The sequence below is a fragment of the Cupressus sempervirens genome, chromosome 10, assembly GCF_028749045.1.
Source record: "Cupressus sempervirens isolate cs-2001-9-10 chromosome 10, ASM2874904v1, whole genome shotgun sequence".
In the NCBI taxonomy this organism is placed as follows: Eukaryota; Viridiplantae; Streptophyta; class Pinopsida; order Cupressales; family Cupressaceae; genus Cupressus; species Cupressus sempervirens.
This window is the reverse complement of record NC_143127.1, coordinates 365561101-365574418: the sequence shown is the minus strand read 5'-3', so window position 1 is coordinate 365574418 and position 13318 is coordinate 365561101. Positions and strand designations below refer to the sequence as shown.

General features: G+C 34.8%; 1 protein-coding gene across 1 annotated transcript in view; it reads left to right on the top strand.

The window, feature by feature from the left end:
• The window catches only part of GDPD6 (PLC-like phosphodiesterases superfamily protein), a 108763-nt gene that overhangs the window by 77175 nt on the left and 18270 nt on the right, over positions 1 to 13318 (top strand). Inside the window, exon 6 of the mRNA XM_089807663.1 lies at positions 4920 to 5138. Coding sequence (XP_089663789.1) covers positions 4920 to 5138 — 219 coding nt within the window. The remainder of the gene's footprint in view (positions 1 to 4919; positions 5139 to 13318) is intronic.

The window sequence follows — 13318 nt, the reverse complement described above, 5'->3', positions numbered from 1 at the left end:
AGTCATAGCAGATCAAAAAAGTGAAACAACACACCATGAGACATGATAAAATAGGGTGCAAACAACAGCAGCTTATAAATGTGTGTGAAATGAAACAACAATCAACTCTCAGAATTGTATAGTTTTAGTCGCAGTGGTGGAAAATGAAGGATCATTGAATACGAGCATACCCCAACTGTGATTGGATCAAGTGAGAAGTTTAGATAGCTTTCCAGATTTAGTGAATTTGTCTCATGTGATTCCAGTCCATTTATAGGAAAAGTATGAAGACTTGTTCCGTGATGCTAGCAAATTTTGCCATTATTTCCAAGACAACATCAACCCTTCTCCTTCATCAGCAAAAAATAGGTGGACTTCAAATGCATTCACAAACAAAATGATAAAAACATTCAATTTTATAAAAACAAGAATGCATAAAACAGGCCATCACAAGCAAGGAACAAAACAGAACCACTATTGGAATTTGGGATATCTTTGAATGGAAAATAATTTGGTGATCTCATCTTATTGGTGGTGGTCAAAGGTTTAATTGAATACCATTGAGGTGCCACCAACAAGAAGAGTTTATTAACTGAATTTGTTTTATTGACATTAATTCACACACCCACTTGGTTTTTTCATTTCAAGTGTAGAGTAGATTTCAAATGTCATATACCTTCTATGGGCTCATCTTCATATTTTTTAGTAGGAATTTTTGAATGTTACATTAAAAAAAAATCAGCTTCATTTTGTTTTAGGTAAAAGGCTAAAAGTTTAAAATATTATATTTATAATATGAAGCTCAAATACTTAGAGAGAGTTTGCAGAGCAAAATGGAGGGGAATAATTTCAACTCTCATTGAACATTACAAGACAAAGATCCATTACCATGTCACAAAATGCAGAACCGAGACTAAACAAAATTGCTCCCAAAAACGAGCAAAGCTCATTCATGATAGATGATAACATGAAGCCCAACATTTGTAAGGAGGAAAACCAAAAAAGGAAATGATAATGCATCACGGTTTGTTAGAAGACTCCATTAAGATGGCTCCTGATATTGGACTATGGATAGATGTGGGGAATTCATGAATGTGTATAAAGCTCGTGAATTGCATCAAAATGGGTAGAGCAGAGGAGAAGAGGGACCCACAAATTTACTGCCTGTGAGTGAACAAGCACTGATGAAAAGCTTGTGGAGCATCACCCACAAGACCATTTACCATGGATGTAATGTCCCCAATTTAGCAGTCGACCAAGTGTGTGTGCGTTAGCCTAGTTCTACATGGTCCCGAGAGCTAACGAAGGGTTTAAAGGGATCTTAGAGTGTTTTGGCCTAGTCATCTCCAGTTTGGGCCAAAACGGAGTTTATTTACTCAGTTTCAGGCATACTTACTATTTTTAGTAAGTTAGTAGGACACAGGGGAGGCTAGTTTTGGTGATGGAATTTGGTACTTCACGGCGAGAGCTTTTCGATGAGCTATCACTCGTGCTATTTGGAGTCCGATAGCTAATATATTTTTATGCCTGAAGTATTATAAAAGTAATAATTAATTTTGTTGTAAACTATTAAAGTGTTACTTTAATATTAAATTTTATGGGGATGTGTGCAAAAAAAAAGAGGCACCCAAGGGAGACATAAGTGATTATTTTAATATGTTTTATATTGTACATTTTTTTTCCCATATTGCTTATGTGAGTGGAATGGACCCTTGGAGAAAGAATAAAATAGAGCTTTAGTGGCTTCATTTGGCAGGTGGAATATGAAAAGAGAATTGATGTGTGAGTTGCAGATCCGTTCTTGGCATTAAAGGATGTCTATCCTCTCTTGTGACATTCTAGACGTCATTCCCTTGGGGTTTGGCCTTTGGAATTCATTGCTATCAGCTTCATTAACAGGCAGATTGAGCGTATTTCCAGCTACAGGCAGATTGGGTGTTTGCTCATATCATTCTCGCTTCTTGTCCGATGCTTATGCCATTGCGAAGGGATGATTTTATGAGGGTCTTCGACTGATTGAGGGTAGATTTTACTGTAGCAGCACTGTAGCGTGGCACTATTCATATTACTGTAGCAGCAAGATGAGAAGTCATCACTGGAAAATTATGTTATAATGCTGGAGTAATTAGTGAGTTGAAAAGTCTGCTATGTATTTGATTATATTAGTTGAAAATTAATATTATTTCAGCAGTAGTTCAATCTTCAGTTTGCATATTATTATAAATTCCTTCTTGTTCATGTTATGTGGTTTCAAATCTATGCAAAGACATAAAAACAAACAAACATTTTATTTCCGGAGCCATAAAAGGGTTTAAACATTTAATGGAGAAATTAAAAGTTGGATGCAAATTATTCGAATAAATTCCTATCAGCAGTTGGTTCAGTTTTTGGGCAATTCTAGGGTGTCCATTACAATAGAGATTAGAACAGACATTGAAACCATGTCATCCAGCAAATCTTCTCTACAAATGAAGCCACCCACCAGTAAAAGTCCATCAAAATGTTATATTCCAGTTTAGCAGGAAGATTGGATAAGAGAACAAAGATGGGTGCCCATAACTGCTCATCAAGAATTCAGTCATTTCTAGATACCAAGTAAGGTCCACAACAATTGAGGCAAACAGAGAAACATAAGTGGTTGGGAGGACCAAAAGGTTGCAGAGAAAGTCAATTTGGCCTGAGCAAAGTGATCAGAGAGTCCACGGGTTGACAATGCATAGTTAAGGCATTTTTGAGCCTGAAACAAATGTTGCTATCACAGCCTTCCACCCAAAGAACTTAATAGAAAGCATAATCCTGAAAACCATGATGCATAGATTGAAAATATAAGTGCCAAGTTTTCTACTTAATATTAATCCCATCCACATGCAGGAGATCTAGTTTAGCAGACTCCAAATCATACAAAATTGAAGAACATGAATGACGAGTGAGAATGGAGCGAGCAAGATGAAGACGCCTGTAGCTACACAGTACACAAGAATTGTTAGTGTTATACAAATGTGCAGAGAGAGTTCCCTTAAGATAAGTGGCAGTGGCAAGGCAATGAAACCTAGGAGTTGAGCCATGTAACCCTGGCATGAACACCAAGCACAAAGTACATTTGACAACCCAAAAAAGGATGTCCCATGAGGTAGGAGTGATTATATCCTTGGAAGAAAATACTAGCATCTGTAGTGATATTATGAAGAGCTGTTATAAGCCATGGATCTGCAAAAATGTTTGCTTCTCTAAAACAGTGAGTAAGTTCATATCGACTTAGGAGCTTTATCAAATCTAAAACCTGATTTAACAAATAGTTGAGTTACCAAGACAGTATAGATGCCTGGGATGAAGCCCTTATAACCCATCTCATTCTCCTCCTTATCTATCTAGTCTAGCTTTATTGTTTGCTTTCTTGGCTCTGAAATTCTAAAGAATGCTACTGAAAGGCTGATCATTATTTCTTGGTCATACTCTCAAAGTTATCAATGTATTTAGCATTGGAGTAACCATTTCAAGGACGCTCACACTTAAAGTCTGTTAATGGAAATCAGTATTCTATGACTCATCTATCTGGTGGGAAAGCAGGAGTGGATTTGATTCAATAAACAAATATTCACAAACATAATGTTATTATTGAAATTCATGGAAAAGTGTCTAGACAGCGAATACCTTGGTCCTTTCAGAGAATGTAGAGATTTTGATTGTTGAAATTATTTAAGAGCCAAATGACAGTCAAAGCCACACAAATGTCCTTCACGAATGAGGAAAGCCTTTCTCACTTTCCATGTGGATATCACTATATTGAGAAGAAATCATTGTTTCCCGAAACTTATCAATGACAATTCTTCTGTATATATTTCTGCTGTTCATAGTCTTCTGCCCATTCAAACATTTAGTCAACTTTACAACTACATTTTTTGACTGTATCGGCTTCAACTGTTCAAGTTCTATGCTCTTTCATAGGCTTCAACTGTTTATCTGGAATGTTCACTTACATTTAAACATACTCTCAGAGGACGATCCGATTTTCAATCCCAGCCCCTTTTTCACAACTTTATTTTGCCTATAAATTTATTTATTTGTTTTTAAAGTAAAATAATTCCAGCACAAATAAATTATCATTGAACTGCAAGATCGTCCGACATATTTTTTAAGATTATACGACTGTCTAACTAGGGGAGCTTATCACATCTTGCTGTTTGTATTGACTTGCCAAGTCCATGTTTTGTCAAGTTCACTCAAGTGCAACTCAATCGGACATAGCTACTTTGTAGATGTGGGATTTTGATATTGCTGAGTTTTTTTGGAACTGTATTCCACTTTTAAATTAAGCATAAGTCGTCAGACAAGAGGGAAGTGTTTGGCCTTTGCTTATCAAAGTTGATTGTGACAAATTGACAATGCACTAATGATGTGTGATTCATAATTATCTATGTGCATAGATCACTTGCAATTAATTTGTACTTCTGAGTCAATGCATTTGAGATTTAAAGCTATCATAAAGGCTTCCAATGGACCACAGATATGTTAATTTTAATATATAGCTTGACTGAGCAAAGCTGTTTTTTAGGACAGTATGGGGATTTCACATTATTATGATGAATTTTTTTGATGGTGAATGCCAAAGGATAACCTTCTAACTTCTTTGAATGAGTTGACTTACATGATGCAACACTGCAAGGCGATCATAAGCATTTCAAAAGTGATATCTTATAAGAGAAGATCCTCAAGCATAGACAAATTGTTTGAGCCAAAAGGAATATTACATTGAGGAGTAATGTGGGCAGGTGTTGAATAATTCTTATTTAGAAACTATTTTAAAACGGTAGATAATAAATTTGAAAACATTGAATTAATTTTAGATTGCATGCTTTCTTCTCCATAAAATTGGACATAGTAAGATATTAGTTGAATACTATTTAAGAACATTGAATTAGACATTTGAATTGTGATTGCAGGTAAAATGGCCTGGTGGAAAACAATTTGAAGATAAGTTTGTGGAGACTTTGTTGAAATATGGATACAAAGGGGAGTACATGTCAACCGATTGGTTAAAACAACCGGTTTTTATCCAGTCCTTTGCTCCAACTTCTCTTATTTATGTCTCAAATCTTACAGCTTCTCCAAAGATATTTTTGATTGATGATGTGACAGTTCCAACACAGGACACTAACCAGGTATTCAACATTTATCCCTTGTTTAAAAAAAATTTCAGGTCCAAAAGATTGTGTGTAAGATGTACATAAACAAATTAATAACTAGACTCCATTCACTGAGGTGGCAGTTTATTTTAAGAACGTGAATAGTATCTTTTGACATTCTTTCTTTCCTCCAACATGGAGAGGAAAGCCTATTTATACTTTCATTGCAGATACATAATACACACACCAAGTTATAGACTTTCTATTATCTATACCACCAGTTACTACTGAAAGGCATGTTTACTCGAGTGAGCTTTGTCTGAGAAACAGTTTTGATTTTGTCCTTCACAAATTATTGACAAATAGAATGTAAGTTATTGGTTTTCCTAATGTAAAATAGCAGTTGAATAGGGATTGCATTACAAACCCAAGTGTTTTGGAGATGCAAATGTATACTGCAATGAAAGTAAGGAATTTAATATGAAGATATATTAGCTGTTAATAACTTAATACCTTCATTTACTTTCACAATACCTTAAGCCTAAATAGTACAATCTTCTCAGAATATGAAGTTTGGAAAATAACAAGCAGGGAAATTATTAGTTTTCCATGGAGAAAAAGTCGGCACATGATATTGGCATTGGAAGTTTCTCCTCAATTTGAATGAGATTACTCTCAGCTTAAAACATCTCAAAGAGAGAAATTTAGAAAACTTTTATTGACCAAACTTGGAAGAATCTATGGACCAAAACTTTTCTTTTCATTACTCTGATTTCACAAAATGTTAGAACAATCTGGATGAGTATGAGGTCTTAGATTAGAAGGTTTCTAACTTTCAACCATTTTTTATAATCATGCTGTAAATACTAGTACTAGAAAAAGAATCATCATACATCATATTTTTAAAATATCCAATCTGTTTGAATACGGGATTGATTGTAGAAAAAAGAAAGATGAAATTATACTTATGCCCTCATATGAATAAGTAGGTCAATGAGGCTCAATAGAACAGACTTAACTGGTTACATGTGAGTGCCAAAAAGGAAACCTATCCTTTATAGATACAAAAGGACTACAAGGTCCAAACGAAGCCTACACAAATGTCTCTAAGCAACTAGAGTGGGCTAACTTAAAATAAGTCAATCCCAAAATTGTTAGCATATTTAATGTTACATATTCCAAAGTCAAACATTACATCTAACCACAAGCAAGAAAGACTTATTGCTATTGAATAGATATGATTGGCAGAGACTTGGAAAGTGGATGAGGAACGATCTTAATCTATATCAGTTGGAACACTGCCATCCTCATCAACCTTCATAAAACAGCCAATAAAAGGTCTGATAATGTGCCATGAGAATGGACTTCACTAGTTGGACCTACATGAGTGACTCCAGTGGACAGTCATGTTCCCTTCCTACTCCTTCCCATTATATATATTTAAGTTGTTGTAGTCAGATTAGCAGTAGATAGGTTTGTAGTCCTTTTCGGTATCATTATATTAGAATGAAAAGGTAGCTGAGGGTGTCAGTGGAATAAGTGGCTGAGTTTTCCAGTTAGGACAGTTGATTCTGCAGTTAGAAAAAAGTCATCTACTTCTTTTTGGCTGGTTAACAGTGTTCAGCTTGGAAGATGTCAATCCCTGCAGTTTCTAGCCAGTTACCTGCCTGATAGAGGGGACCACACATTAGTGTGCTGAGTTAACTGCTACCATTTGAGGAATCACTGCCTAGGATGGTGGTTTGCATGTTGAAAAGAGTATAATTAGCTCTGGGAGAAAATGAAAAGAATAGAAGATTTAAAAAGCCAAAACTCAGTTTCTGATGCTGCTACAGCAGCTTTAGCACTTGTGTCAAAAACCTAAGGCATATCTATTGTTCTTGTGGAGATGAAAAACTGTTAGAAAATCCGAGCATTGTGTGTGATGAACCATTCAATATAGAGCCCCTTTAGCTCATCAATTGTGATATTGCTATAAATTACAGATAGCAACAATTGCTTTAAAGCCTTAAAAATTATAGATTTTGATGCAAATTCAATATAATATTAATAAAACTTCAAGATAGAATAACCTATAACACAACTTGTATGTGTGGGGAAATAAATTTCAGGAGAAAAACTCCACACTCCTAAACACAAGCCAATCTTCTTATCAATGAATTGGAATTTACGTACAACTGCAGAGTTATGCACTTGGAGGAATCTTCACACTACCACAGGATTTTGGAGTAATTCCAGCAGCATAAGAGCACCTATGAATGCAAATGATACTATTTCAAAATCAAGTGTACAATAAATAGGAGTTTACAATGTATGCATCAGATGTTTCCAAAATGGTACAAACAATAGTACCACATGTTGTCATGTGCATCCATGCAAGATTGAAGATGAACATATAAGGTGGCTATCTCAACTTTCACACTTAAAAGTACAGTTTGTTAATTGTAACAACACATGCAATGTGTCCACTTAACATGTTAGACTTGTGCATGCATGAAAACTAAAATGTTGCATCAAAAATGCTTGCATGCACAATTCTACTGGCTTTGGCGATTCCCAAATTGATTCCTTTTTAATAGTTCTTGTTGTAAGAATCTGCCTCAAGCTTTGATACCGTGTAAGAATTTGCGTAAGGAAAAGAATGAAAATCCCAAGATCTAAAAGCTCAATTGATAGCACAAGAGAGACAAAATGATATGATCCAATATTGATCAAATGATAATGGATAATCAAATGAATACATCATAGAAGTGCCTTGTATATACAGGCAATCAAGATGACTAGGAGTCATGCAAGAGATAAGCATAACAACTAAGCACATGTCCACCAAGAGTGGATTATCCTCCATTGTGGATGAAAGTATGTGCAACAATGAGAGGATAAGAATACAAAGGCGTATCTCATAAGAAGATGTAGTAGACAACATATGCTCAAATAAAATACAAACTACTATATTGTCTACATGACAACTCATATGAATATGCAAACTCCTAGGTGTCTACATGACAATTAATCTGAAAATGCATTAACCTAAGTAAACTTAAGTAAAGTGTAAATAGTAAATACTTATTTACACCAACACACCCCTGTAAGTGCAACTTAGGGGAATGCACTTAAGCTTACAAAAGCTAGATGGAAATGAAAGATGGGTTCTGGCTACTAGGCCATGTTAGGTACCCATGTACAAAATGCAAAAGCAAAAGATATGCAATGCAATCTCTCATAAAGTGGAGAAAGAGGAAAAACGTCATGGGAAAAACCCTCCCCCGAAAAGAGAGATGAAAAAAAGCAATATGCATGCAAGGATGGAGTAATCAAGACCCCCTTATTATGACATACATCGTGCATATATAAAGAATCCCTTCATAGGAAGGAAACAAGGAGAAATGAAATCCCCTCCGTAGTGAATGCTGCCCTACATGTATGGGAAGTGCTTGGAGACAAAAGATAATCCAATGCCTAAAAACAACATTTTCCCCAACTAAATACAAGTGCAAGAATGCCTCCCATTGTGGATAGGAAGATGGAAGGGGAATCCATATGAAGTATGCTATCTTTGAAGTCTGAAACTGTGTCACCATGTTCTTGGTTGATGAAGACGTCACGAACCAATTGTAACATACGGTTAATTCCACAATTATAAATCTATTGAATTTAACATCTGATGAGATATCTAAACAAATATCTAAGATTCTGAATCTATTTTAATTACTGAGTATCAAATTATTCTAAAATTTTATCTAGTATGCTTAAAAGAATTCAAATTAAGGAACTACTAAATGCATGGAAGAAATCTTTCAGAAAAATGCATACAGATATATATATATATATATCTATATATATAAAGAAACTTAAATAAACCGGATACGTACTGATTTCCTGAGAGTCTTTTCCAATTAATTGACCAAGCTCTGACTTTGGTGAGAGGAGAAGCATTAACGTGGGCTTAACCTCTCAACCGCGGACCTTTTTACTTTTCCCCACAAGTTCTAATTGAATAGAACGGCCCTCCCTACCCTGAGGTCAGACTTGGGATGTTCATCGATCTAGTCATCGGAGTACTCAGGTGGGTTGAGTTCCCAACAACTTTTGAATAGTTGAAGAATCAGGACATCAACGCGATCATTTGTTGTGGCATGAATGCCCTTTTTATCGCCCTGGCCAGGGATTTCAGAGGTGGGTTTTATAACCCGATCTCCACCGCTCAGCTTGACAATTAATTCTTCAAGTGGATTTACATGAGCTATATAGATTATTAGATCATTAACAATTATTCATCTATTAACAATTACTGATATCTACCTTATTTTTCTTGTATCAGATTCATCTACATCTTTTCACCATCAACAAATCTTCAGATCAATGATTCTTGATGCCTAAATCCATTTCAATCTTACACTTAATCATAAGTTTTTGGTTCGGCTTTCTCAAATTTTATGGGTACTAGACTTGATTTTTATTACTGTTTTGATGGATGGATACGGATCAGTTCTTAACATATCTCCACAGATTATGACCTGGGTGGTTCTGATACAGTTCTATCACAAGGAAACATTGAGATAAAATTCAAACATATACGTGGAAAAGAAAGAAAGATCTAATGGTTTTTATTATTTCCTTATCACCACTGTCAAGGACGTTTCATGCTTTATTGCTAACAAGTTACTATGCTCAATGATATTCTACTAAGGTGGTAAGCACATGTGAGATACTATGACTTAGTTTGTATACTTCTACTCTTCACATTCATCCGACCCGACTCAAAAAATAAAGAACAGAATAGAGATGAAATTTGCGTGCAAGAAGATATGGACAAATGCAGATCATCCTTACTTATCTTCAGTGTATTGTATGCTTCTGCGTGGGGTAAACTTCAACTGGTTCTGGAATCCATGGCTCAGAAGCATGCAAGGATGGCTTCATGCAATGTCGGGTGAATGAGTTCGTGCGTATCCGGTTCTGCAGACAAGACTTTTTGTTCTTTCCCGCACGGGTACAAAAGACATAAACTAAGAGACTGAAACGGAAGTAAGAAGAGATAGGTTTTCTCCCAAAACGATAAGGCAGTATAAATAAAGATATCAATCGGCTGTTCGTCTCCTGCCGTTACAAGATTGTATTATGCATGAAACTCCCCATCAATTAGAAAGTAAGATACGTTGGAACAATGATAAGAAGATATACGTTAATGTTTTATTATTATTTTGGTTAATTTATAATTAAGTATATACATAGTGGCACTATGCAATATTTGATTGTAAGTTAATCAAAGTAATAATATAATATTAAATGATATCGTTGTTTAGAAATTTAAAGGTAAGCTTTTTCTTTATTATTTAATTTTACAATTTTATATTATTTATAGCTCATGTAACTTTTCCACTTTAAACCTTAATTGTCAAGCTTAACAACCCTGCCATGGCGTCTTTTGATCAACCTGACCTTCCTGATAACTAGGTCACATGATAGTCCCGATGCCGAATAACCTCATTTCGTAATGCTTCCCCCTCTTTCTTGAGTCTTTATCTTGTAACCTTCAAAACAATCATTCTCGCCAAAACATCAATTTCATAATTCATAATTTACTTAATAATATCATTAAGAATTTCACCATAAATAATAACTGGTTGAACAATGGTTAAAACTATTTATGAACATAATGATTATAAAACTGTATTCATTTTGCTTAAAACATAATGGCTAAATTCTAAATCCGTTTCACATGAATATAACGACTAACAACTAAATCCATTTCACATGAATATAACGACTAACAACTAAATCCATTTCACATTAATATAACGACTAACAACTAAATCCATTTCACATGAACACAACGGTTATAAACTACTTGATCATGAAAATCTTATTTTTGGTTCAACGGCTATTTTTATCATAAAAGAAAATTAGGGCAAAATTTGGGATGTAACACCAATCATGATCAAGCCCAAAAAAGGAAGGTGACAAAGACTGAAATGTTTTCTCTGAAATGAAAGAGACTCGCAACTGCTGTAACAAAGGATTCACAATCATGTCAACCTTGAAAGAATGATGAGGGTCAAAGAGTTCCCTTGCAAAAATTGAAGAAGGATCATCTTCACCAAAGAGAAGATGAATGACATCATAGTGTCACCTAAACCTGCAATGTAGGACTCCATAGACAAATCTACAATCTCTGTCAAGAAGTGATCCCAAGGAGCTGTAAGTGGAAGACAAGGAATGTCTTGTTGCACTAAATCACCTGAATCCATGGCTTTGTGAATGCAAGTTTCATCATGAACAACAAGAGATGTAATCTCAATTGGAGTAGGAGATGTAACTAGAGGCTTTGGATCATGAAGACTCTTCTTCAAGGTTTGTGATGAACTCTAATGTATCATCATCATAGGGAATATTGTCTCAAGTAGAATGAGACAATATATAGCTGGATCAACTGGTACTAGAGGAATACCTGGGTCTCCAAAATGTTTTCATATAAGATTCCAAACTAGGGAAGGGGAATCATTATCCATAGCTGTACGGTAAACTATATGATATCTCCAAGAAGTGAGACTCTTACAAATTTTACCTCTAATATGTTGATTTTAGAATGCCATGCTTCTCTCTTCCAATATGTATTTGGCCCAAGAATAAATCCATAAAGATGACGCAAGATATTAAGCCATCTACAATGCGTGATGATGCCTTTTGCCCATAATGCATAAATATCCCTAGTTAACTGTATGATAGTAGGATGTGATGTTTCCATGATTACATAAATAATTTACCCCCAAAATGCAATGAATTAAAGAACAATAGTGCGAGACAATTTCCACTTGCTCAATTTGGCCAAAGTGGACTTTTGATTTTGATGATTGCAACTAAAAATATGAAGCTATATCAGATTCAAGATCGTCTCATTAATTACAAGTGCCAAAATAGGCCAAAAATGACCAAATGTTGAAAGTACTATGTTCCCTCAAAATTACTCCAAATTGATACCACATCTAGAAAGTAGACAAAAAATCATACACTTTTAAAAAAAAATAGCACTTGAAAATGTGTCCGTATGAGCCTAAACGAAGCCTCTAAAGTTGTAAAAGTGGGAATTGCAATTTTCAGAAAAAATCAGGAACAAAGATCACAAACAACTTGCACCAATGTGTAGATCACAAAATTCTACCCAAAAACAAAAAAAAAAAAAAATTGCTCAAAAAAAGGAGTTCGGATAAGTGAGATATCGTTGTTTGAAAATCACCTCTGTAATTATTTTTTCTAAATCGCCGCCATTGCACCTTCAAAATTCAAATGACTCTAAGTTTTGTCTTAGATGTTTGATTTGGATGAAACAAGAGCTGATTTAGGAATTTTTGAACCTTCTCAATGTGATGCCAAATCTGATTTGTACTAGCAAGCTCTGATCTTCACTTGCAACAAAAAACTCTCTAAGGTGTATCTCATAAAGAGATATTGTAGATAAAATGTGCTCAAATAAAACAAACTACTATATTGTCTACATGACAACTAATATGAAAATGCATTAACTTAAGTAAATTTAATTAAAGTATAAAAGTAAATACTTATTTACACCAACACTTGTCATTGTTAATTGATAATTTGGCATAAGTTAACTAATGATATTGGCTTCAGTCAAGTCACAACGTGGGATATCTATCTCCCAAAAAATAAAGAACATGTCACCCATCACCATGTCACTTCACATGTACGAAGACAACTCAAGATGCCACTCCTGCAAATGATATTATTAGGTGTACATATAATCTAATTACATAGTCACATTATCAACGTATCATCAACATCAATGATTAAATAGTCAATGTTGAAAAATCAAAGTTTGAGACACCTTGTTTCTAACATTCTTCCACTTGTCAAACACCTTCGAAGAGCCAATTGAAATAATTGAATTTCAACTGCTAGGGATTGTGAGGCCCATAAACCCTTCAAACATTTGAACTATTTGCAATCAATAGCTTTGTCAATGAAACATTTGCCAAAGTGTCACCTTCTCCAATTGTACATTCCCTTTGCCCTCCCATCTCACAAACAAAATGAAATTGAACATATGTTTTTTTGGCAAAAGTAGGATTCTTTGCTAGGCAAATGGTACTTCAATTATCGCAACAAATGTTAATCACCCTTGCATCAAACCCAATGTAAGAACACAACCATCTAAGCCAAAGGGCTTCCTTACAAGCATGAGTAGTTGCCATATACTT